This window comes from Rattus norvegicus, chromosome 13 (genome assembly GCF_021556685.1).
Source record: "Rattus norvegicus strain SHRSP/BbbUtx chromosome 13, alternate assembly SHRSP_T2T, whole genome shotgun sequence".
Taxonomy (NCBI): Eukaryota; Metazoa; Chordata; class Mammalia; order Rodentia; family Muridae; genus Rattus; species Rattus norvegicus.
This window is the reverse complement of record NC_141546.1, coordinates 80,762,480-80,790,078: the sequence shown is the minus strand read 5'-3', so window position 1 is coordinate 80,790,078 and position 27,599 is coordinate 80,762,480. Positions and strand designations below refer to the sequence as shown.

The 27,599-nt window shown below is 38.9% G+C and overlaps 1 protein-coding gene across 5 annotated transcripts in view; it reads left to right on the top strand.

The window, feature by feature from the left end:
* The window catches only part of Pou2f1 (POU class 2 homeobox 1), a 142,708-nt gene that overhangs the window by 83,290 nt on the left and 31,819 nt on the right, over nt 1–27,599 (top strand). For all 5 annotated transcript variants that reach the window (XM_087579918.1, XM_087579916.1, XM_087579917.1 and 2 more), the window contains 7 exon segments: nt 3,303–3,403; nt 5,715–5,768; nt 7,674–7,793; nt 9,561–9,749; nt 11,737–11,863; nt 16,049–16,143; nt 20,733–20,906. In XM_087579918.1, the coding sequence (XP_087436044.1) occupies nt 3,303–3,403; nt 5,715–5,768; nt 7,674–7,793; nt 9,561–9,749; nt 11,737–11,863; nt 16,049–16,143; nt 20,733–20,906 (860 nt within the window).

Sequence of the window (27,599 nt, the reverse complement as noted above, 5' to 3'; positions counted from 1 at the left end):
ATAAGACTCTTGTATTTTCTATTTCTTCTTGAGTCAGTCTTGATAAATGCTGTTTTCTAGAGTTTTCCCAATTTCATTAAATATTGGTCTTTTACTACTGTCTTCTATTTTCTTCAGATTAATTTCTCAATGATTTGATATTTTCCTATAGAATTGGACAGATAAAACTACCCTATTCTTTCCTTAGCACTTGGGGATACTAGGACCAAGAGTTCCCAACCCACTTGCTTTCTAATTGCCTGTTTGTCTTTAACCTGTTTTTCTCTGTATGCATTATTTTTCTGTATGCATTATGGATACAAGATTCCAAAGAAGCCTGATAGTGCTAGTCTGCAGAATCTTTGACTCTAGCCTGTCATTTCTTGATGTACTCTAGACTACTTTGGTCTTTTTTCAGGATCTTTAGACCTTCATGTGTCTAATATTAATCATTTTACATGATTCATTGGCCAAGAGCCTAGTGAATAAACTCTTCCTGGTTCCTTTTTCCAGTGTTCCAATTCTTCCAAGCATGTAAACCCAAGTATTACTTGGTTTTTGCCTCTGAACATCACTGTCTCCTCATAACAGCTCATGTCAGATTCAGTTGGGTTGTTTGTGTCAGACCATCTTTCTTTGTTAGTCTAGTTTAGCAAGAATCGTTTGTCTTTAATGTCTTATTTCTGCTCTCATCTCACAATGTCACAGAAATCTTATTAAAAGAAATTATCTTACTTTGTAGCTTACATTTCTATATATATCAGTGATTATTTTAGTACCTGTGTACATTGGAACTGTCTTCTCTTCTTGTACCTAATGGTCAGTCAGTCACTCAGTTAATTGGTACAAAAAAAGGCAAGTGAAGGCTCAGAAAAGCCAAGTTTATTATGCTAACAGGTTCTGGAGATAGACATACGTGACACTCCTGGGAAAAGCACATAGTTAGAAGTCAAAAAACAAAAACAAAAAACAAAAAAACCAGGAAACAACCCTAATAGTCAAAAGAACAAGAAGGGAGGGAAAAGCTTAGACCACAGAGTACTCAGGAGAGGTGGTCTTTCCCCAGCCAGGAGGGCTTTTGAGATGCCAATATATCATATTTTTATGGATTCAAATATTTACAGTACATCTACTATCCTTTATCCCATCTTCTCAAAAGACAAAGTCATAGCAATTGAACAGTATTAAGTGCTAATAGTATTAACAGTAGTCTCCTGTACGCGGGATGCTGGAAATCAGTTCTCATGTTATTTTAGTGCCTTTTAATTTTTAAGGAGCTTTGGTACCATTTTATATGGGAACTGAACGTAGAATCAATGTGTAGGATTTGGATGGACTCAAGAAAGTTGGATATGTAATGGTGAACATTGGGATTGTTTTAGAAGTAGTGAAGCTGGTTCTGATAGCACACATTTGTGATCTCAGCACTTGGGAAATTAAGGAAGAAAAGTCAGGAGTTTGAGGCCAGTCTGTGCTCTTTGTGAGACCCTATTGGAGGTGGGTGGGAGATATATACAGGAATTTCTACTTTTATATTGAGGAAGTCATTACACGTAATAAAACTTTTTTATATAAAGGGTGATTTAACTATCAGACTGCCTCTCATTAAAGTGTCTCCAACAGTAGTAAAATATCAGTAGAATACTTAACTAAGTAGGACACGAGTAGAAGACAGCCTGAGACCTTCTCTTGGGATAGTATATACCATCCTTTCCAACAGTAAAATTGGTCTCTTCTTTTTTTTTTTTTTTTTTTTTTTCTTTTTTCTTTTTTTTCGGAGCTGGGGACTGAACCCAGGGCCTTGCGCTTGCTAGGCAAGCGCTCTTCCACTGAGCTAAATCCCCAACCCCAAATTGGTCTCTTCTTAAAAGCCACCATAAATGCCATGCCAGTTTAAACCTGGTTGCTCCAATTACTGTATCTCATACTGTGATCAGTAACTTCTTTCTCTCCCCAGCCTCACTGCTACCAAGGTTTCTTTGTGTAGCTTTGGCAGTACTGGAACTCACTCTGTAAACCAGGCTGGTCCTTGAACTCACAGAGATCCTCCAAAGCACTGGGATTAAAGGTGTGGGCCACAGCTGCCCAGCTCAGAAACTCTTATGGGGGTCAACATTTTATGGTGGACCTGCTTTTTAAGCATTGTTCAACATGTGTAACATTGTAACATTGTTTAGCAAGTGTAACATACTTGTTCTACCTTTTGAAGAGAAATCAGTTGTCTTAGTTACTTCTCTGTTACCATGCTAAGACACCATGGCCAAGACAACTTGCTGGAGAAAGTTTATCAAGGTCTTACAGTTTCAGAATATGATTCGTGACCATCATGATGGGAATGTGGTAGCAGCCAGACAGGCATGATGCTGGAGCAGTAGCTGAGAGCTCACATCTTGAAACAATAACCACAACCATAAAGCTGAAGGGAAGACTAGCATGGGACTTTGAAACTTCAAACCTACCTCTAGTTCCCTCTAGTAACATGACTCCTCCAACAAGGTCATACTTCCTAAAATAGTTTTCACCTTCCCAACTAGGGACCAAGTATTCAAATACGTAAGCCTGTGGGGGCCATTCTCATCCAAACTAGCACTCTATTGTATTTCCTCTATTTTTTTAGTTAATTTTTTTCTTTATTCTAGAGAATTTTATGCATGTGTTTTATAAATTATCATCATAGCCACTCCCTATTTTCCTCCTTCAACTCCTCTCATATCCCCTTCCCATGACTTCTTTTGGTTGTTGGTGTGTGTGTTGGGGGAGTGGGGGTGATGTTGTTTTGATAACCCACTAAGTACAATTAGTGTTGCCCATATGTAGATGGGTTTGGGGCACAGGAAACCTACTAGTAGGAGTCAACTCCTGTGGCTCCTTGTTAGAGGGATGGAGCCTCTGTAATGCTAGAACTTTGACTGGCTTGATCTTGTGGAACTTAACAGGTCCCTACTGGTCCAAGTTCATGACTGTTTCACATCCAGAGAACAACCTTTCCTTTCCTAGCATCTCTCCCCATTTTTCACCCCCCCACCTCCCCAGCTGAGGACCGAACCCAGGGCCTTATGCTTGCTAGGCAAGCGCTCTACCACTGAGCTAAATCCCCAACCCCCCATCTTCCACCTCTTACATTCTCTGTCTCCCGTGCTACAGAGCTGCTGACTCCCATCCCATCGTGTCTAATGTCCATTTCTCCAAATCTCTTCACCTCTTCGAAGATACCTAGAAAAGTGATTGTTCAAGACAAGTTCCTAGTGATGCTGGTAACTGTAGTTGAGTGCTTTGCTTATTTGGATTTGCTTTATTTAATGGTTACTTTGCTTGCTTTCCAGGCACACAGACCAATGGCCTGGACTTTGAGAAGCAGCCCGTGCCTGTCGGAGGGGCCATCTCCACAGCCCAGGCCCAGGCTTTCCTTGGGCATCTTCACCAGGTACATTGCTCACCAGCCATCTGAGAATGCTTGTTGTAAGCAAGGAAGCATGGCATGCTAGGGAGGCTATTTCAGATCGCGTGTAATTCTGTTGAGTGGTTCGAGTAGAATTAATAGATTTTGTGTAGCTAGCTATTGATTCTATAACTGTGTGAACTAAAGAGCTCTTCGTTGCATGGCACATATATACCATATACCGGGTCGCTTCTTTACATGAACATGCGCTTGAGTCTGTGATAGGTTACTGATGCTGGTAAGACCAGTTACTGCTACCAGGAAACCATTGTCATTTAGGTGGCTACTCAGAACCTTGCTTGACTCTTATCCTCTTAATTTCAGATTTTAAGAAACTGGTTTTAGGGCTGGGGATTTAGCTCAGTGGTAGAGTGCTTACCTAGGAAGTGCAAGGCCCTGGGTTCGGTCCCCAGCTCCAAAAAAAAAAAGAAGAAAAAAAAAAAAAAAAAGAAACTGGTTTTCAATTACTACCCTGATACCACATGACTTCCCCACAGTCTAAAAGAGAGCATGAGTTCTGTCCATTTAAGTTTCCTCTCTTTTACAGAAATGTCAGTAGACTACTAAACCAATTTTTTTAAAACAAATATTTTGCTCTACTGGAAAATAAGTGAAATTCTAGGAAACTGTCCTCAAATTTGTTTTTAAGTGAGGTCAAGTTAGAATGCTTCATAACGTTTCATCGGTGTCCAGCTAGTTGCCTGGATCCTTATACAGAAGCTTCCCTGTTCTCTCCTATTTATTCTCACGTCCACCATTCTGCCCTGACAATTTTGGAATTTGAGTTTCTTTAAAAACACAAATATTGTAAGAAGGTAGTGTTGTCTTAATCCCAGATAAGGGGTGTGGGGCTGCTTCGGACTCTGTAGCAGCTGCCTCTGATTTGCCTTATGCTATAGCAGAGGTTGTGGTTTTGCCAGCTGCAGAGTTGTATCCACTGTGGGGTGTTTGGAATCTGGAAAGTGTTCAGGGGTGTATGTAAGTGTTAGCACCCCTTTAGGGGGTTAGGTGGTTGTTCAGGGGATGGGTGTGCTTTGTTAATAGTCCTGCTCAAAGAAGAAACAAAAGGAAAGAAGTCAGATTCAGGATCTCTCTCTCTCTCTCTCTCTCTCTCTCTCTCTCTCTCTCTCTCTTTCTCTCTCTCCCCCCCCCATCCTCCCTCCCTCCCTTCTCTCTTATTTTGTGATGGGGGTAAAACCATGAGAGTAGGCAAAGGGTGAGAAAATGAACCCACAAAGCAACAAAGACCAGCGACACACCATTTTGTAATCTTCCATTTATTCTAGTCTAGTTTATAGTCTTCTTAGTCTTTCTTTACTTTCAAGACATTATTAACCTTTGAGGGGCTGCAAGATAGTAGAAGGAGAAAACAAACTCCCTCAATAAATAAATAAATAAACAAACAAACAAATATTTAATTTAAAAAAAAAACAGTTTTTAAGACTACAAACCAAACATTCAAGAAGGTTACACAATTTGGTTTTGTCTGCTTTCTTGGCGGGATTAGATTAATTTAGACTCAGGTTAGCCACTCTTGATAGGATTACAGCATAAGAAACATACTCCTCTTCACAGTGCTTACAGCAGAATGCAAATCTCCCACAGTGACATTGTATGTCAGATAGCTCTCCTTGTGAACTTAACCTTTTTACCCTTCATAATTCTCAGTGTCTGTGGAGAGAGAGTGGAGCACATATAAATTCTTATTCTCATTTTGTCCTTATTTAGATCGTGACTCTTTTCTAAATCAGGTTTATATTATGACTGCCAAATGATAGTTTTCTAATTGCATATCTGTCCTTACTTTAATATGACCATGATTTGAATTTTTAAAAATATGAATATTGAATATTGAGACAGATTTTTTTTTCCATAGGATAAATTATTTCTCTTAACTAATTCTTTTGTTCATAACGATAGGTACAATGCATGGGGACAGTTTGTTTTTAGATTCTCTAAAGCAATTTGGGAGATATAAGTTATGTTTGTAGGCCCTAAGCAACTGATGACTGCCAACAGAGTTTAAAGTGAGGAGCACCCACCCAGAGCAAATGGCATGCTTGATGGCACAGTCAGTAATGGTGCTAGTTCAGAAGACATCTCTGCAGGTGTCAGTGGAGTGAGGGGAACTGTGAGTTCATATGTAAAGTTTTAACCCCGTAAAATATATCTTTGAATGTTCAATTCTAACTCGGTGTTAAATCTTAGTATCTGAAGTATTTCTTGATGACACCCTCTAGTGATAAATGAGAATATTTTAGATTATTGTGTCCATTGTTGGTTACGTTCCTCTTAGGTCCAGCTCGCTGGGACAAGTTTACAGGCTGCTGCTCAATCTTTAAATGTACAGGTAAGTTGGAATATGAGCAAATGGATTATTTTTCCATAATTCCCTGTAATGAGCACATAATTTAGAATAGGAACTACTTGGGATTGTTACTGTTTACTAATTTTATTGTTTTTATTTTTTTTTATTGCTGAATCCAGATGGTAATAGTTGTTATTAATGAAAATCAGTTTAATCTGCTCCTGTGTGTGAGCCAAAGGTGGGCAGGTGAAGAAATCCACTCTCAGAGTTTAGAATGAAGTTCGGAAACACATACTAAACACAAAACAAAATAGCTTTTCAAGTATTATTCTACTTATCCCAGAAACACTGGATAGAGAATCAGGGAGCTGGAGTTTTAAAGTCCCAATAACCTTTGGAGCCCAGCTTTGTATAAAGACACTGACAACATTGTAAGCGATCGTCTCTGCTCTGAACAGAAGTAAAATTAAAGGGCACTAGAGTCATTGCCAGTGGGTAAGAGCAGCCTATATTGCTCTTACAGAGGACTCCAGTTTAGTTCCCACATCAGGGAACTCTGCACAACTCCATAATGTTTCCATCAGCCTTTCCTTGTAGTGTTTGGGAAACTAATAGTCAAGAAAGATTGGTCTCAGTAATGCTAATGACTAAAGATTTGGGGTTGAATATTCTCTGAAATCTTGTGGAATATGGACCCAGTAACACATGGAAACAAGGAGAGAAAAAGAGATAATGTGGCCTTCCTTTCTGAGAGAGAGGAGGTAGAAAATTGCCTTGGTTGCCATGGTAAACTTAACATCCCTTAGAGAGATGTTGGCAAACAGGCTCTATCTCCAGTGCAGAATGTTTACAGTCCTGCACTGTAATTATCTTTCAGTGACTGGCAGAATTAATCAGAGCTTTTATGTTAATTAGCTTTGCTGTAGTCCCCCACACAGGTGATGGAAAATATGCAAATCTATGCAGAATTTTAATACTCTGCATAACCACTTTCAATTTCCATAAAAAATTTTCTCTCGGGCCCTTGAAGACTTATATTTCTTGACTGTATTGTTTTCTATTGTTTTGTTATTATTTTGTTTGTTTGCTTATTTTTTTTGAGAAAGGGTTTCCCTATTTAACCCTGGCTGTCCTGGAACACAAGGGCTCCGTAGATCAGGCTGGTCTTGGACTCGGAGATTAGCCTACCTCTGCCTCTCAAGTGCTGGGATTAAAGGAATGCACCACCACTGTGATTGTGTTATTTTCTTTCAAGCTTGTACACTACTTGGTGGAAAATATTGCATTTAGAGTTCTTTATTTAAAATGGTTAAAAGTTTCAAAGTTCTGTGGGTCAAGTAATTGAATTGTAAGATGATATATGATTAAGTTTGAGGCTTGCCACAAAGTATATTCAAAGTGTTAGTTTGAAAGGCCTAATAATAGAAATGAATTGAAAATGCATTTTTTCTTTTTCTTAAAAAAAAATTACTTATTTTATGTATATGAGTACACTGTTGCTGTCTTCAGACACACCAGAAGAGGGCATCAAATCCCATTACAGATGGTTGTGAGCCACCATGTGGTTGCTGGGATTTGAACTCAGGACCTCTGGAAGAGCAGTCAGTGCACTTAACTGCTAAGCCATCTCTCCAGCCCAGCATTCTTTAAAATTGCCTGAACTGGGGATTTGAGGTTATGAAAGGTTTTGTTAATTTGTGAAAGACTAATTTCATTTTTCTTTTAAAAATTTATAATTGCAACTTTTCTGAGATTAGAGTAAAAATTTAAAGTGCTTCAGTATTATAACAAAAAAGCATAGGAGAAAGAAAGGAAAAAGACAAAACCCCAAAACTCAAAATGGAATAACACATATTTAAATACTTTTTAAATTAGAGTTAGAAGTATATTTCTTTTAATCATCTATTTGAGATATTTTATTTCATTTCCTATCCAACCCCACTTCAGTCTAAATCTAGTGAAGAGTCCGGAGATTCGCAGCAGTCAAGCCAGCCTTCCCAGCAGCCTTCAGTGCAGTCAGCCATTCCCCAGACTCAGCTAATGCTGGCCGGGGGACAGATAACTGGGGTAAGTTTTCCTGGAGAATATTGTAATGAGCTTACTGTGTCTATATGGCCACTGGTTGCATCTCATTAAAACTGTTGGCTGCAGCCGGCACAGGCATGCACTGCTGTACTTAAGAAACTTCTGGATGTGGAATGTCCTCTGAAGAGGAGTTACTTTGGTCACTCTTTACAAGATGCCTTTTTGTCACAGCTGCATACATTCAAAATAAAGTAACTTTTAACCCACATTAAAAATAGTGTTGCTTCATTGTGCCAGGCAGTTGTTAATCATAACCATGGTAAAATTAGAGTTGTTATGGCTGGACAATTAAAGAGTACGTTAATAAAGATAAAGTGACTTTGTATTATCCTAAAATAAACTGGGGTCTCATATCCCGTCTGTGTAATTACTAATTACTCAAGGACTAGTTACTTTATCTCCCTATACTTCAGTTTTCCTTCCTCTAAGTATTACTACTGCTCTGAAGTACCATTGTGATTTATGTAAAGCTCTTAGAACAGCGCTTGGCATGTAGCTTAGTGAGTGGTAGTTACTTGTAACAAATTGTCTGCTGTGACTGTTAAGCGTTTACGTGTTTAGCGATTTCTGTTCTAAGCTACTATTTGGGATGATTTTTCAGTGTTGAAAGCGTATATGTTCTCTTTCGTGAGGAGAAAGAAATTGAGGGGAATGTAATGAGTAAGCTCCTTAACCATGTCAGGGGAATGATAAGAAACTAAACAATTCATATTACATCAACCTTCAGAACTTTTTATAATTAATTCCACCTAGTGTGACTGCACATTTATTTGCACTACTCCATCACTAGATATTATTAATAAATGTACTTATTTAAAAATACAAATATACATACATGTATTTTGAAGAGTATTGAATTTTTGCATGGTTGTGCTCTGGCTCGTGTGTTTCTAATGAAATTGATGTTTAAATTAGACCCTGTTGGTTTAGAAGGCAGGCTGTGCTGCTCAATGGTTTTTCGTGGGATTAGATATAATATGATCCTTTCCTGTTTGATCAGAACACGTCCCCAAAAGAAAGGCCCAGCACATTTTCTACTTTGATGTAAGCATATTTGAAATGATGTGCTATGGACATTTAAGTCTATTCTAAATGCACTTCTTGCTTTATTGTTAGAGTTTGTGTTTTGGTGACTAGTGTCCAAGATAGTAATAGGCACTTGGAACTCCAGGTTCTTGTGCTTTGAAGACTATTAAATTTGGGCGTTTAGTTTCATTTGCATTTAAGAGGGTGGCTCTTACCACCTGTTTTTTAGAGGTAATAAGTTGGGAAGAAAATGTAAACTTGCAAACTGATGCTTTTCAAAGGCAGAAGATTGGGTGAGGGAAGGTCCTGGAGGAAGATTTGTAAAGGAAACAAGTGTGGCTCATGTTTTTTAGTCACATCTTAAGACATCATGGAAATGGTGAGATACGGTGGAGAGGCTCACAATCAAGACCAGCTGGGCCTTATCAGTTCTCTTGCCGCCCCTAGCCAGCACCCTTCTGCTTCTCGTTCATCTGACTAATCACTTGCTATTGGGTCTTTGCATATCCTGTCAGCAGCCATCCTTTGTTTTCTTGTGCACAGGTTTTAATTTTCTTGCCTAAATGATTGTTCAAGTCTGAAGTGATGCTGTGGTAGAACAAGTAGTTTGTTCATTGGTGGACAGTTTAGTTGCATACCAGCCACGCAGTAGTAAGGACCTAGTACCACTTGAGTTACCTATTTGAGAACATTCAGTCTCTTCCTTATTTGTTCTTCCTCTAGCTCACACTGACACCAGCCCAGCAACAGCTTTTACTACAGCAGGCCCAGGCCCAGGCCCAGCTCCTGGCTGCTGCAGTGCAGCAACACTCCGCCAGCCAACAGCACAGTGCTGCTGGGGCCACCATCTCAGCCTCCGCTGCCACACCCATGACGCAGATCCCCCTGTCTCAGCCCATACAGATTGCACAGGTGAGGGAGGCGCAAGGTCACAAGGTCAGCAAACAACTAATAAAATGGGAAATTTTACTGCATACTGTTACTGGTTGCTTTATGGGTCTTTAAACACCCAAGGAACTCTGATTCAAGGAGACATTGTTCCTTCTTTCCTGTTCGCTTATTTGAGTTGATATTATAAATATATAGCTGAGTATTTGAATAACTGAATGTTCATATTAAATGAAATTCTTGAGTAAGAAGCTGGCATATTTCTGAGGCAAGGGATTACAGTATTTATCTTAATTAGCTAATTATAGCAGGCAAGAATTCTTTCACGCTCTCTACAGTTAAGTGTTGCCCCTTGTGGAAAAGATAGCAAGTCATCTTTCTGCCGTGGAGTGACTAGGACCATGGAGAACTGCATTAAAATATTACAGGGTTGGGGTTGGGGATTTGGCTCAGTGGTAGAGTGTTTGCCTAGCAAGCGCAAGACCCTGGGTTCGGTCCCCAGCTCCAAAAAAAAACTGAACAGTTCTCTTATATTCCCAGAGGAGGTGGGAAGTGCTTAAGTTGTAACAAGAGTTTGACTAGATACTTAAAATAGAATCAGACTGATTCTATTACTTTGTGGCCATCTGTATCAAGATAGTGTTTTGATTTGGCCCATTTTCTTCATCAAATAAATTGATTAGTCAGTGCCTAAACTCTGAGGCCTTATCTGAGATTAATATAGATAAGATCATTTATATGAAGGCCCTGAAAATCTAAAATACTAGAGCCAATATAAAGCCATATTGTTTTGTTATATTTGACTTTTATGTGAATTTTTTAAATAACTTAACATTGATTTCTAAATTGAATTTGATAAGCTGGTGTCAAATTTCAGGAATTAAATCTTAATTTATTGATGGAAATTTGGGTACCACTCAATTTTTACTTTAGAAAAAAATGGGTCAAATATACAAAACCCTCTTTCTCACTTAATTTTTAATGTCCATTTAGTCTCTGTTTAGATCAGAGCTAAAGGAACAGAACTTAAAGAATGAATGAATATTAATTTATTAGCATTTATTAGAGTAGCTTACAAGCTATGGTCCAGCTACTCCAGTGATAGCTGTCTCTCAGTTAATGCAGCTAGATATCTTAGCTGATTTATTCTATCTTGGACTCTTTAAAGAAGTAGTTTCTTTTACCAGTAGAGGAATGCCTCAGCAACAGGATAGATGACTATGACAAGACGAAGAGAGAGCACAGAGACAAGAAGCAAAAGGGCCTTTTTTGGGGGGGGGTGTCTTTTATGCGGGCCACCACCAGAAGGGAGAGCCCAGATTTAGCATGGGTCTTCCTGCCTCAAAGGAGCCAGTCCAGATCGCTCAGGGGCAGGCACATTACCATCAGGGGTAGCAGGTGGAAGTAGAGGATTGACTTTAGAGTTGTCTTCTGATTTCCACATGTATGTGTGGCTTAAATAAACCTTATCACACACCAATAACAAACTAAATTTTTGAATCGAAAATCCCTCTTAGAACATTTATTCTGTATTTATTTATTCTGAAATAATTTTAAGTAACTACTGAAAATTGGGCTTAACATAATCATGATGTTATATATATACATATATATATATACACACATACATATATATATCATAATCTCAAAAATAAAACTTCTTGCAGAGGCCCTAATGTTTTTCAGTTTTGTTTTTGATGTTCGCTTGTTTGTGTGTGCGAGTCAGAGCAGTTCTCAGGAGTCGGTTCTCCCCTCCCACCATGGCTGTAAGGTCAGACTCAGACCCTCGGTCTGTCACAGCAAGTGCTGCTACTTACTGAGCCGTCTCTGGCCTGAGGATCTCTCACACTGACATAGTCTTGGAAGGCACACTGTTGGGACATGAAAAACAGCTAAGTGTTGTCTCATTGTTGTTTAATATGACATAGGTCATTACCTAGGAACCTTACGACTAATCCAACTTTTCACTTCAGGGTCTCTCTCTAATCTGTGTTTGCTTCTGAGCTTTTAGGATCTTCAACAATTGCAACAGCTTCAGCAGCAAAATCTCAACTTGCAACAGTTCGTGTTGGTGCACCCAACCACCAACTTGCAACCAGCACAGTTTATCATCTCTCAGACCCCCCAGGGCCAGCAGGGTAAGCCTCCCTAACTCCTCAGTGGTGCCACAGAGCTGTGTGCACTTTAACAGTATCCGTTTAATCTATGCTTTTACTCAGTGTGGTTTCAAACTACCAGTATTCATGAGAACTATAGCAGTGCCTTAAATCAGGAAATGGCTTACATAGACTAAGAAGAGTCCTGAAAGATCAGTAAAGGCTAGCTTACCGAAGGAAATTTTCAGGACTTCAGCCTGAAATCATGCAACCTCATCATTCCCAAGGCTCACCTCAGTTTATTTGCAAGTCACTGGATAAATGAGAAAGGTTGTTTTCTGAATCCCTTCCTAAAGTTTTAGTTAGGTCTTTGTGGAACTGCATTTGAATGTCTAATATCTTCCAAAGTTTTCTGTAGGATATTCAAAAACAAAAAAGTAAAGTAGAAACATGACATTAGCCATTTGTATTAAGAAAGCTTATTTACACTGAAACTCGGGGAGGTTAGGATAGTCAAGAATGGATTTAGTAATACTCATAACAGAGTTTTGCTTTCCTTTATTTTTTTTTCAAAGCCTAAGGATATTATTGTCTTTTACTTTTTTTTTAATAGTTGAGCCTTTATAAGACAGTTACAAGAAATGGCTATTCTAATTTTTTTGTGTATGTTTGTATATTCTTCATTTCTTCCTTTCCAGCCTTTTGCAGGATTGGGAAAATAGCACAGAATGGAAAAGAATATTGGTTGGCTTAGAACCTGTAATCCTAGCCAAGCCACCCAAGTTTTCTGAGTTTCACATCTCCTCTTTACCCTTGCATAAGCATGCAGACCCAGTGTCAGCTCCTTAGCACCAGTAGGTAGGCACCCCGGCCTGGAAGGACTCCAGAAGCTCTGTAGGAGAAGCGAGCTGGACAGCTAATCTAGCCACACTGGGGCTAGCTTTGATTTCAAGTCAGAGGCTCTGCTTCCGTATATAAGGTGGAAAGAGATTGAAGAGACTCTGACCTAAAATTCTGGTCTCTGAAAACATGTACATGCCTACCCATGTACACGTGCATACAACATCACATGCACATACACACACCGAAAAAAAAAAAGGTAACCCAGAACCTGTTTGTACCACAGCTACTGAGCTGTAATCTTAGTAACCTAGGACCCATATTTCATCTAATAAGATTAACCAGCAATATGAAGGATCAGAGCCCTGAAAAGACTTTGTTTCCAGTAGAGTCACTGTGGTTAATCTCCACTGTGAGATTAGCCTCCACTTGGGCAAGCACTTCTGCTTTTTTTTGAGGGAGGAAATGCTGTTAACCTAAGACTTTGAAAGTATTGTAGTTTGTAATATTACAACATTGCTGTGATTATAGAACTATTTAAGAAATATATTCTCCAAGAATTGATTATTCTTGGGAAAATTCTTACCGGTATATTCTGAATCATGTTTCATAGGAACTTGTATTTTGCCTTTTCTTGGTTCTCATGGACGTTCTAGGCTTCTCCTCACCCTTTCAACTGGCCTTAATGGCAGAGAGGGAGAGGTAGGGTGACCTAAAGTTTGAACTTGTTCATAGACTATGCTACTATGAACAAAATTAATCATTCAATGTTATAATTTCTGATTAAATATGTGTTTAATATTTTGTTACCAGAGAAACAAAAATGAAAACTTTCCCCCTAAACTTTAAAGAAATACTCAATGTTTAATATGTCTGCACTTTTACTTTCTTCTGTTGTTTTTTTTTTTTTTTATAATAGTCAGGATTTTTTTATTCTTTTCTAAACAGTTTTAGTAAATTAATTCTTAATTGCTGGCATAAAGTATATTTTTTTCACTAGCCAATATTTTATGTTCAAACCCATAAAATCTATAATTATACTTAATTTGCTCAGAACTTTGTTGAATATTTGCCAAGTATCTTGATATTACTCTGATTATTGGAGTTTATTATTTTCAGCAGGATGAAATCCCCTGCTTTTATTAGAACTCTAGCAGCAGTAGTAGTCATAAATAAGGGACTGGGATAACAACTTACCCAAGGAAGAGGGAGATTGGACTGGCCTGGCAAAAGTTTAACTTGAGGAGGCTAGGGCGTGTGGTCTGGGAAAGCCTGCCTTCCGAGTGGCCTTGACTGGGGACTGACTAGTGAGGTGGAGGCCGGTGACCGGGAGTAGAGTTGGGTTATTGGCCTGGTAGGCAATGGAGAGTACAGAGAATGTGAGAGGAGGATGAGCCTGCCCTAAACTAAAAACGGGCAGGCAGTGTAGCTAGAGATCTCTGAAAGAACAAAAGTTGTAAGAAATGAGGGTAGGAGCGCACAGTTGGAGAGGCGGCTTCTTGCCATTAAGCATGGAGCCCTGCATTTGGGTCTGTATAGCTCATGTACATAAACCGTGTATGGAGCTGCGTGTGCTGACTCCACCTGTACTTCCCACAGCAGACTATTTGGCTATTCTAGCCTGTAGGAGCTTGGGGTTCAGCTGAGAGATCCTTCTTCAGTAATAAGAAAGACCGTGCACACATGCTTTTGAGGAAGAACAAGAACAAGCTATACAGGAAGGACCAGAGAGCCTAGGACTAAACACTGTTCTGTTTAAATTGTAATGAAAGACCACTGAAGTATCTGTTTGGTTTGGTTTGGTTTGGTTTGGTTTGGTTTGGTTTGGTTTGGTTTGGTTTGATTCGGTGACAATGTCTGATTATAGTGCACAAGTGAATTTTAAACTTCTACCTCAGCTTCCCATATGCTGAGACTGCAAGTGTATACCACCAACCCTGGCTCATTTTTATTAAATATCAAAGATGTCACCTTAACTACTTTATAAGCATGAACTTTGGAGAGGTTAGAGACTTGGCTCAGTAGTTAACAGCACAGCTACTCTTTACAGAGGAACCAGGCTCAACTTGCAGCACTCACATGGCAGCTATAACTCCAGTCCCAGGGAAGCCAAAGCTTTCATCTGCACATATAGTTTTACCATATTTGCTTTAAATACAAACAAAAGGAAGGGTTATTGTTATATTTAGGATCTACATTGTCAAATAAACACCTATGTTAATTTCTTAAATTTATCCAGTGTTTACTTACAAACAAATGACAAAATCTGACAGGTTTAATTTTTTTATTAATGTTTTATGTATTCCAGTGTTTACTGTATTCAAGTTTAGTGGGTAAGAAAATCAGAAAGATAAGCTAGGCCCGTCTCTTGTTTCCATCTCTACTCCTATCTTGTCACAAGTTCATATGCAGTGTTTCAACAACATGATTATATTTTAAACTAAGTACGTAAATTAAGTTCTTCAGTGCAAATACATTCTGGGTTGCCCCTGTATTTATAGCATTGCAAAAAAAACCCCAAACTAGACAACAACAAAACCCTATAGAATTCAGTAATCAACTGAGTCCATAATACAAATGCTTCCAGAGGTTCACGACAGAGCAGTCTCACTATGTTGTCCAGCCTGGCTTCTAACTTTGGGGCTTGAGTAGCCCTCACGCCTCAGCCTTCAGAGTAGCTAGGACTGTGTGCATATATCTTTACTTCCATTTTACTTACCAAGAACTTTTACACTATTCTTGGCCAGTGCGGATAGTTGCTTTTACATTTCAACTTTTTCAGTGAAGAGTCGTGTCCTAAGAACTTGAAAATATCATCTCCCTCTCAGAGGATTGCCTGCTTCTGTCAGAAACAGATTCTCTTGTTCCAAGGTTCATTAAAGCAGCAGTTCTCAATCTGTGGGTCGTTGCCCCTCTAGGGATCAAACCATCCTTTCCAAGGTTCACACATCAGAAATCCTGCATATCAGATATTTACATTATGACTCATAACAGAAGCAAAATTACAATTATGAGGTAGCAACAAAATAAATTTATGGTTGGGGTCACAGCACGGGAAGGTTGAGAAGCACTGTCTTAGAGAACTTTAATGAATTCTGGGTTAAGAAGTTGAATTCATCTTTAAATTTCCAGATGCTTTCATTTAAAGTAGTTCCTCTCCTTAGGAAATAGAGCCTTTCAGAGAGCGTATGCAGATCATACTAAAGACATAAGAGCTTTGACTTAATGTTCTGGATTCTCAGGCCATGTTGTACTTAACACAATTAACAATACTGAATTTTAGGGTAAGAAACTAGACATTCTGAAGACAAACAAAACTACTAGGAAATTAGCTGGAAACTTAATTTATATTCTTTTTTAACCCCCTGAAATGTTTGATTTTCACAGGTCTCCTGCAAGCGCAAAATCTTTTAACGCAACTACCTCAGCAAAGCCAAGCCAACCTCCTACAGCCACAGCCAAGCATCACCCTCACGTCCCAGGTCAGTTTTCTTACTTTCTTGTTTTACTAATTTAAAATTAAAACAAAAATACCCCCAGCAATAACAAATTTCAGTGTTCAGAAACCAACCAAAAACTCTGTGTTGGGCTTATTATCTTGATAACACAGTATTACCAAATTGATGGAAACTGAATTTTTTCATGATTTTTTTTAAGTTCATAAAAAATAGCCATGTTAGTACATGGGGATGAGATAAAGCTGTCTGATGCTGCTAGACAGGAACACTGAGATGGAAGTCCTAGGGAACCAGTTAAAACCTGTCTTCCATCCTTTGGCTTGCTAAAACAGTGCAGGAGCTGGATTTCTGTGTTATCTCAATACTTATATGTGGTTGTGTCATTTCCTTTAGAAGACATACCAGTCTAAACCATGCAGAAAGCATAGTTCTTGGGCATCTGGAATTTTAAACTGCATATTTGTGTTCTTATCTAGTGATAATTGTGACTATGAGCATCAGTTTGCCGCTCTGGTTTTCAGTCTGGTCACCCTTACTGGCTGACCTTGAATCCTCCCTTGCTTCGACTCTTTCTAAATAAAAGTTGGGGGGCTGGGGATTTAGCTCAGTGGTAGAGCGCTTGCCTAGGAAGAGCAAGGCCCTGAGTTCGGTCCCCAGCTCCAAAAAAAAGAACCAAAAAAAAAAAAAAAGTTGGGGATGGAGAAATGAATTGCTTAGTGGGTCTTGCCAAGCAAACAACGGGACCAGAATTCCCATCCTGAGAACCTGTTCAAATGCATGCTGGGTAGACGTGGCAGCTCATCTGTAGGTTTAATTAGGGGTCTCCTAAGCAAGCTGGCTGTTGACCCATCTAGCCTATTGGTAAGCTCTGGGAAGAGAGTGACCAAGGAAGGTAGACTCCCTACATCAACCTCTGCCTTCTTCATGCACATGTACATAAGTGTGTATGTAGACACAATCATGAAAAGAAAATGTAGGAATTAAAACTTAATATATTACCACATTTCAGAGGCTGAAAAGACAGAAGCTCTATTTTGATTGACAGCTTTAGTAACTAGTTACTTGCTCTTTGACACTGAGCCCTCCTTCTAGTCACCTAAACATCAAAAAAAAAAAAAAAATGCATATGCCATTGGGTAAGACAGGAATTTCTTAAACAGGACACAAGGAGCCTTAACTGTCAAAGAAACAATGAATTTCAGGAAAATTAAAGGCTTGTCTTAAGAAAATAGGAAGAAAAACCACAGTTAAGGAGAAAACAGTCTTTTTTAGAAAATGCTAAATGATTTTTGTTTTAAGATTTCTTTTTAATTGATGTGAGGGAAGGGAATATTTGTGTAGGTACTCTGGGAAGCCAGAACGTATTGAATCCTTAAGAACTGGAGTCACAGGCTGTGGGGAGCTGCTGGGAGCTGAATTCCAGTCCTGCCAAGAGCAGTGTACACTCAGTCACTGAGCCATCGCTCCAGCCCATGGTAAAAGAGTTTTAACTCAAGTAAAGAGCACATCCAGCTCAACAGTAAGACCCCAGACGTAAGCCAGCGAGAGGCAGGGAAGATCTGCCAGTACCCAGTAAGCAAAGGCAAACGTGCTCACACAGTTGGTTATGAGCAGTGTCAGTGTGCATGCATGAGAGTGGGTATTAGGAAGGGTTTGAGACAAGGGTTGAGAGCATAAAGCAACTAGAATTCTCAGAGATGACTAGAGTTCTCATAGATGACTAGAGTTCTCAGAGATTACTAGAGTTCTCATAGATGACTAGAGTTCTCAGAGATTACTAGAGTTCTCATAGATTACTAGAGTTCTCATAGATTACTAGTAGTTCTGCAAAAAGGTACTAACACTTTGTAAATTAGTTTGACACTCACTTAGAAATTAAATATAACTGCACCATATAACTCGGTAGTTTTGCTCTTTAAAAGGAAAGCACAAAGATCAACAAATGCTTATAATAGATTAATAATTACCCCCAAACTATCAGATAGTAAGTTACATAAACTTCTGTCTAGCCATGTGACAGACTTATTCCACAGTAAGAAGAAGTGTACTTCTATGAGTTTCAAAAGCCTTACACTCAGTGACAGATGCTGGGCTTAAAAGATTGAGTATTGAATTATTTCAGTTTACATAACATTCCAGAAAGGACAGAACTATCGGCATAGACAACCTGTTAGTACTTGATGGGAAGTAAGGAATGAGGATGAGGATAATGATGACAACAGCATGGGGGGGTGGGGGGGTAGCAAAAGGTTCAGAAGAAATTTAGGGAAGATTAGTAAAGATAGTCTATATCTTGTGTTAGTTACACAATTGTATACATTTGCAAAAGCATCAAACTATACTGCAGTTTTAAATGTAAGTTTTTTATATGCTAAATGCAAAATAAATAACTAAAATTGGTGTTTTGACTTATATCCCAGAGGCCTCTTTCTGGCCTACGTGCTATGCACATGTAGCAGACTTCATCCTGACTCCTGCTCATTAAATGCTATACCACCGTCCTACATCTGTCCCAGCTCGGCCAGGTATTTTAGAGTAATAGAGCTGCAGTCTAAAGGTGCCCAACCTATTTTTAGTCCATTATTATTTGACCAAGAGTCTACCTGATGCTGAAGATGAAGTAACAGGTTGATAGTTGAAACTGACCTCCATGTCTCAGCCGTGGTCACTGTGGTAAGTATTCAGCAGCACAGGACTCTAATGTAGTTGACACCCTGTGTAGCCTCCAAAAACTGAGGTTGAAATTGCTCAGTGTCAGGACGCCATCGAGACGTGTTTTATCGTCTCTATTGAAGCAGGATGGCAGAGGAATTTGCCCCACTTATTATGTCACGCCTATTCTGTGGTTTTCTGGGTCAGTTAGATCCCTTGGTGTGAGCCTTATTAATGAGATCAAGGTCAGTTAATATAAGGTATATCTAAATTACAAGAAGAAAATCCTGGTTCATAATCTGTGACCCGGACTGCTGTTCATAGAAGGGTTCAACTGAGGAATGAGGATGAACACCCAGAAGGCCCTGTGAGTGCTTGTGAGTACTACAGTGTAGCCTGGTGTTGGAATAATAAGAAAATTTAGTATTCTCTTTCAAAGAAAGGAAACTGGAGAGTTGGCTTCTTGCTGCCTCGTAAAGGACCTGGGTTTGTTTTCTAATATAATTTGTCTCTAACTCTGGTTCCAGGAGACCCAGTACCCTTTTCTGGACTCTGCTGGCACTGCACACACATGGTGCACAGATACGCCTTTTATGGGCATACATGAACTAAAACTTTAAACAAGAAAGGAGAGTCCTGGGCTCAGTCTTCACATAAGGAATAGAATGGTGTGGTATCTAAAAAAAGTTTCAAAATGAACTTTAAATAGATTTAAATTTAAAATGTAGATAATAAGGAATCATATTATCAGGAAGAACTTTTCTCTTTTTACCAGAAGGGATTTCATCACTAAAAAATAACTAAGATATTCTTTCTCAAAGATATAATAGAAATGAGAGGAAATTTCTTAAAAATTATAGTTTAAAGTTTATACATACTGAAAAATGTTTAAAAACTGGGTGAAAGAATTATTTATACGATATGATAAGAAAATAGTCTATATACCATGATATTTGGAGAAATGGCCTAAAGATAAGGATGAGAATAAAGATTAATGTATAGTCATGATCTGAATCTGATACAAGGAAATACAGGCAGTAAGTGACACATGGGAAGGCTCGTGCTCTGAGTAATGCAGAAGTATTACGTCAGCTTGATGCACCATTTACTCCCTGGTGAGCCAAGTCTTCTCAGGAGCTGTGCCTCATACAGTAGTGTCTGTCAGACACATAGCGTGATTTATCAATGCTAGAAAAAGACTTTGTGAATTTATCTTAAAGAACTTTTTGCTGTTGTTGGTGGTACCTGCTTACTCTTAAGTAGTATGAAAGTTAAGGCAGTGGGATTACACACTGAATGAAAAGCTGATCTGGGCTACAGAGTAAGAACTTCTCTTTTAAGAAAAGGGCAATAGGGGCTGGGGATTTAGCTCAGTGGTAGAGCGCTTACCTAGGAAGGGCAAGGCCCTGGGTTCGGTCCCCAGCTCCGAAAAAAAGAACCAAAAAAAAAGAAAGAAAGAAAAGGGCAATGGAGGGAGTAGGGAAAGGGTATTTCTTTGTCTTGGTTTTCTTGAGACAGTTTTCTTTTAAATGCATTTATTTATCATACAGTGAATTTTTATTATACTCTTCATCCTCCTCCCAAACCCCTTCCCCAAATCCTGTTCTCAAACACAGCCAACTTGTCATCTCTCCCACCTAGCCTCATGCCCTTTTCCTCCCTTTTTTTTTTTTTTAAATATTAAAAATCTCATGGAGCCCAACTTGTATTGGCTGATCCAGGGGACCTGCCCTGGAATGTGGCCAGCATACCAGGTGTCACCTCACTGAAGAAAGCTGATTTTCCCTTTCCTGGCATCAAATGCCTGTAACTCCTCAGCTAGGGCTGGGACCTTATGCCCACCTTCTCTCCTCCTGCTAGAGTTTTGTCTGGTTTGAGTTCATGTGAGTCTGTTTTCTTAAGATACCAGCATGTTACAATTATAAACTAAAGTGTCTGCTTTCCTGTTCTTTCTTCAACAGCCTACCACCCCAACTCGCACAATAGCAGCAACCCCAATTCAGACACTTCCACAGAGCCAGACAACACCAAAGCGAATTGATACTCCCAGCTTGGAGGAGCCCAGTGACCTTGAGGAGCTTGAGCAATTTGCCAAGACTTTTAAACAAAGACGAATCAAACTTGGATTCACTCAGGTAGGATGAAGTCACCTGTCCTGGTTCACTGTCTGTTGCTTTGATAAAACACTGACCAAAAGCAACTTGTGAAGAAAACGGCTTTATTCAGCTCACAGGTTCTAGCCTGTTGGTGAGGGAGTCAGAGAAGGAACTTGGCGGAAGGCACTGAAGTATGGAAGAATTCTGCTTTCTGGCATGTTCTAATATTGTTAACAGCAGTTAAAAAATACTCTATAGATATACCCACAGGTCATTCTCAATGGTAACAACTCAATTAAGATTCTCTCTTTCTATGCCTGTCAACAAGTTTAGCAGTCACAGTGCTCTCTTACATACCCTTTCTTGGCTAGCTATGGATACTTTGTAAGAAACAGAAAGTTTCTCGGTCATATTGTCTTTAGTTTTAGCTATAGTCGATTTTCTTATAGTCATTTAGCACTTAGAATTTTGAAATATTGTGTGTTCAGTTATATTATGCTCATACATTTACTCTTGACATAATATTAGGTTAAAAACTTCCAAACAGTGTCACAAAACAGGCCTCTGAAAGTATATTAGTAAGACATGTGTTTTAGTAGGTGGTGTTGGTCATGTGACGGATCTAAGTGTTCGCCGTTAAAGAACCTGTGGTGGTAGAGCTGACTGCTGCAGATGTAAAGTGGAGAAAATGCAGATTCCAGAGTCTGTCAAAGACTTACGTAATGCTAGTTTGAAGGAAAGTGTGTTCCCCTCCTTTCTCTCAACCTACTGAGATTAGTCAAGTAAGAATTTATTAAAGATTTCTTAAATAAATTAATCAAAATCAAAAATCTTTTAATGTCAGCTACCAGAGGACTTGAAAAATGAAATGAGTGTGCTTAGTGGTTTAAGCAAGCATTTGGGTACGCAACATGTTTTTTTCTAAGCTCTGGCTCTGGCTATACTCCCTGATTAGCCTGTCAAAAATAATGCTTTGAAAGCAGGAAAGGAATTAACTTATATTTATGTAAAATGGCAAAAAGATCATTAGCTGAAAGAGAAAAAAACTAAAGTATGGATTGAGTTGTGTATTTATAGAATCAGGGGAGAAAAACCTGATGTTTTCTTTCTAGAAAAGCACTCCCGCTTTGTAGATCAAAGTCAAAGCCACATCACTGTCTGCTGCGTTCTAGATGTCATTAGGGACTTAGATTTCTTTTTTTTTTTTCCCCCGGAGCTGAGGACCGAACTCAGGGCCTTGCACTTGCTAGGCAAGCGCTCTGCCACTGAGCTAAATCCCCACCCCTTAGATTTCTTTTATTCCTTATATTTGAGGATTTATTTTTTGTTCAAAGAAACTCCATACTAGGAATTTATGATAGATACAATTGTGGATGAATTGCAGTTACATTTCTGAGAAGTTTCAGATATAAAGAAACAAGCCTGATAATCTGAGCTTGATCCTCCAGAACTTACATGGTACATCCACACACAGATGCATCTACATATGCACAAGCCAACACATACATGCAAAATAAATTAATGTAAAAATTTTAATTACAGTCCAGAAATATTTTAGTAATTTTGAAACATTTAAATAATTGTTTTAAACATAAAAATAGAGATAAACTAGATTGATAGAGGTAAGTTAATAGATTAAAGAGAAAGTTTAGTTAGCACATTTAACAGTGCTAGGCTTTGGCTATTACCACATTACGCTTTGGAGTTCTCTGTAAATGGCTGCATAAATGCTAAGTCAAAGGTGTTAGGCTTTTTTTTTTGTTGTTGTTGTTCTTTTTTTCGGAGCTGGGGACCGAACCCAGGGCCTTGCGCTTCCTAGGTAAGCGCTCTACCACTGAGCTAAATCCCCAGCCCCGGTGTTAGGCTTTTCAAAGTCTACCTTTTAACCAAACATTGGTTCCCTTTCCCTTTCTTTGGCATTTGATCCAAAATATTACCAGTGTGGGTAATCACTTCTACTCACCCCCCTCTTCCTCCTCTCCTCCCTTTTTCTCCTCTCCCCACTTCTCACCTCCCCTCTTCCCACCTCCCTCACACACATCACACCTATATGCCAGCATCTCATTCTGTTTTATGATTTATTCTGTTTTGTTCTTGGCATGTTCTTTAAATGGCCAAATGGATCTGGAATGGTTTGTAAATCTTGCCTATATGGATCAGAGTACTTACGACTGGTACAGGATGGGAAAAGATCAGAGTACTTAATACTCTACGGGATGGGAAAATGGGCTATCAACCTTTGTTTTTAATTTATATACCTTATTATAGTTATTCAACAGTAACTGTGTATTCAGTTTATTCATGTTTGTACACATGCACAGTCAAAGTATTCAAGTTACTTCTTGAGATAAATTACTATTCTTTGATTAAATGCATTTTAAAATGTTTTAAACACTTATTTTTTTAATTATGTGTTTATTTTTTATAAGCAATAGATAAGTAGTGGATGCCATTACATTTTAGAAAGCATATCAAAATATATAACATTTTTCATATGCAAGTACATATATTATTTCCAGGGCCAATCTTTGCTCCTTCATTCCTTTTGTTTATTTTAGAAAGGTCAAAAGAATATAATATAGTTTATATTATGTATATTGAGACCAACTGTTTGAAACTGCTGACTTATGTGAAAAACACAGGAGTTATAAGAGTACTAAACCAAGATGTACCAAGTTAATGAAAACTAGCAGATTAAGTGAGAGACCTGGCATAGTTACTTTTCAGTTGCTCTGAAGGGACACCATAACTAAGGCAAATTACAGAAAAAAAAAAGTTTGTTGGGTCTTGCAGTTTCACAGGATGAGTCCATGTTAGAATTTTACTGCTGTGAAGAGACCATGACCAAGGCAACTCTTGTAAAGGCAACCATTTAACTGGGGTTGGCTTAAAGTGTCAGGTTCAGTCCATTAGCATCATGGTGAGAACCATGGCAGCATGCAGGCAGACATCTATATCTTGATCCAAATCTACATCTTGATCCAAAGGCAGCCACTAGAGGGTCTATGTCTTTCTACACTGGGTGGAACTTGAGCATTGGACCTCAAAGCCCACCCCCAGAGTAACAAACTTCATCCAACAAAGACTAAGCCACTTCTCATGGACTAAGCATATTCAAACCACCACAACCGTCATGGTAGAGAGCATGGTGGCAGGCAGGCAGGCATGCTGCTGAGGCAGTGGCTGAGAGGTCACATCTTGAGACAACAACTGCGAGAGAGAGACCTAACAGGGCCTTTAAAACCGCAGAGTGCACCCTACTGGCACACCTCCTCCATCAAAGCTAGACCTCCTAATACTTCTCCAAAGCACCACAACTAAATATTCAAATACATGAACCTGTGGGAACCATTCTCATTCAAACCCCCACATTCCACTCCCTGGCCCCATAGGCTTGTAGCCATAGCATAATGCAAAATACATTTGGTCTAACTTCAAAAGTCCCCATACTCTTTCCATCTCAAGTTGTTCCAAAGTCTCTTTTGAGACCCAAGGCAACCTCTTAATTGTAACTACCTCTAATACCAAAAAACAAATTACATTCTTCCGATATACAATGGCACAAAATATATGTTAGCATTCCAAAAGAGAAGAATAGGACATGGGGAGGAGCTGAAAGATCAAACCCAACAGGGTGGTCTTGTAGCTCTAATGTTGAAAGGGCTGTTTTAATGTGAAATGGCTCTCCACGTCTTCCCACTCCTTCTCTCCCTCTTACACTGGTTCTACTCCCAGCTTCAGCTCTCCTTGGCAGATATCCCAGGGCTCTGACATTTCCAATATTTTGGAGTCTCCAATGTATTCCAGATGTCACTCTCACAGCTTCAAACACAGTGGTCTCAAAGGCCTCCGTGCGGGAACTCCCCTGTCACATGCCTGTCCTCAATGATTTTGTTTTTGTTTTGTTTTAATTTACTTCAGAAGAAGATTCCAGAACCCTTTTTCCCTGCATAATTTTTTGACTCTAAAGCAAAAGCCACATGGCCAATACTACCAAGTTCTTCTGCCTGCTTGAGCTTGAACCAACCGTTCCTTAAATACATGTGCATAAGCTTTGATTTGGTGTCACTCTTTAGCAGCAGTGATTCCTTAGACTTTTTATTTTTCTTCACAAGTAGCAGATTAGCTGGGTGGGTCTCATTGGAGTCACTCTCCCTCACTCCATTTTTCCTTATCTATTTCATCACAAACCTTGGCTCCAGCATTAAATTTCCCAGTGATCTTTGTCTCCGAAAACTACGTTTTTTATTTTTTTCTGCCTTGATACTTCCTGTTCATTGTAGACCTGTATGAAAATGATCACTAATAACCATGTGAACAAGTAAATATTAGGCTGTCTTGAAATCATCTCTGCCTATGAAATTTCTTCAACTTAAAGCCAGGCAGATTGTTAGAATAAGGCCAAAAAGCAGTCATATTATTTGCCAAAATATCACAAGAATCATCTCAGGCCCAGTTGTTAATATTTTTCCCATGTTGTTCTCACCACTCTTGTCTTTCAAGCTCCTTTACAGCATTCAGCCCCTTCCTTAGTTCACAGTCCCAGTGTCTTCCTATGACACTAAATACCAGCATTTGCCAGGCCTAGCACAGAAGTAGCCCACTTCCTGGTACCAACTTCTTTATTATGTACTTTTCTGTTTCTGTGAAGAGACCATGACTGAATTTTATTGGAGTGTACAGTTTCAGAGTATTAGTCCATTACTGTCATGGTGGGGAACATGTCAGCAGACAGGCATGGTGGTGGACTAGTAGCTAAGAGCTCACATTCTGAGACATAACCATGAAGCAGAGAGAATTAGCTGGGAACAACATGGTCACTTGTGAAATTTTTTTAATGAATTATGCAATTCCAATGTCAGAAAATGTTTATTGCCATTTAATGTTATATATCCCCCCCCCCCAAAAAAGTTTCACTTGGCTCCAGATTTCTAGAATCTAAACAAATAAAATGACAAAGACATGAATATATGTGGTTGCAAAGCCTGAGTTGAGTCCCTGATATGTAGGAGGCAGTGTGTGAAGATTCAGTCGTTGAGTAGAGTAGCAGTGGTAAAAATATAAAGGTGAAGGTTAATGCACTACCCACGGCTTTAGTACATGTGTATAAAACACAATAATCCACTTCGTCCTCACTACAGAGATCATTCATTTACTTTTCTGCAACTTCAGTGTAAGTGAGTGGCAACTAATGAGAAGCAGAGTAGCTACATCTCTTGGGGTTTACTATTTAGAATATTTCCTTTTATTTTGTAGTTCCACATTTGTTTTATCTTAAACTTCTTAGTGAGAGTTGTTCGTAGTTGGCATCTTGACACATGCTTAGAATCTCAACACTTGAGAAGCCAGGGGTTCATAGTTCAAGACCAGACACAACTACATAACAAATTTGAGACCATTCTGGACTACATGGCACCCTCTATTCAACTAGTAATCACCATAATAATAAGTTAAAATGCGCAAAACCGTGCTTATACATACTTTTAAATACATCCTTTCCTTGACTCCACATATAGTAAACAATGTAATCTCAAAAAGATGGACCTGTGGGATTAAAATACTCAGATAATCCTGACTCAGTATTGTGTCCCTAAAGCAGGGCAGAGTAGGCACAAACTTATAAGAGTGCTGGCACTTGAGAAATAGGGACAGGAAGATCACAAATTCAAAGCCAGTCTGGGCTACATAGTGAGTCCTAGTCTCAACAGATTGGAGCTGGAAAAATGACTCAATAGTTAAGAGCACTTGTTCTTCAGAGGATCTGAGTTCAGTTCCCAGGTTCCTTGTGATGACTCAAAGTGATTTGTAACTCTGTTTCCAAAGGATGTAATGCCCTCTTCTGTGGACATTGTACACATGTGTTATATATACATACATATAGGCAAAACATTCTTACACATAAAATAAATAAAAATCTAAAAGTAATTAGTTAATTAAAAATAGCATTGCCAGGTTTGTTGAGAATTGATTCTCACAGTAGATAGAGTTAGCTTTGTGGTATTTTGAAGGAGAAATGCTATACTTTTCTGTCCTGCCACTAATGTAGTTGAAGTGGGTATGTGAATCATTTAAACTCCATGAGTTCCTCCTGTTAACTATTAAGATAGATCTTTTCAAACTAGAACAAGAGCGGTCTAGTGGGAAGAAAAGCACTGTGTACATTTCAAAGGTGATAGGCTCATGGAGAAAGGCATCTTTTGTAATATATTCAGAGGATCATTGTTCTGTTTCAATAAGGTTACCAAGTTTCCACTGCCCATGAAGGTTTTACTAAATGGGTCAAACCTCTCTACTGTGAATTTCTACCTCTATAATGGCTACAAACGTGCTCCTTTAGAATACCTGGTTTTATGATCAACTTTGAAATCTAAACTAAGGGTGAAAATAGATTTTTTTTTTCACAGCTTCCAGAAATACTTATGAGAAAAACTATAAAGAATGAGGGGTCATTTCTAAATTTTAAAGTAATTTATGTGAAGTTTGGTTGGTTCAGAAATTCCTGGTTTAGAGACACTTGCCACTAAGCCTGATGATTCGAGGCTCAATCCCCAGGACTGATATCTACCACAGATAGAAGGAGATAACCAACTCCTTCAAGTTGTCCTCTGACCTCTGCATAGGCACCATGGCCTTCTCGGGTTCTCAGACACATTAAATAAATAAAAATGCAATAATGAGAATAAATTGCTGGGCTTTCTAAACATCTAATTCCTCTAGGTGATGCAGGTAGAT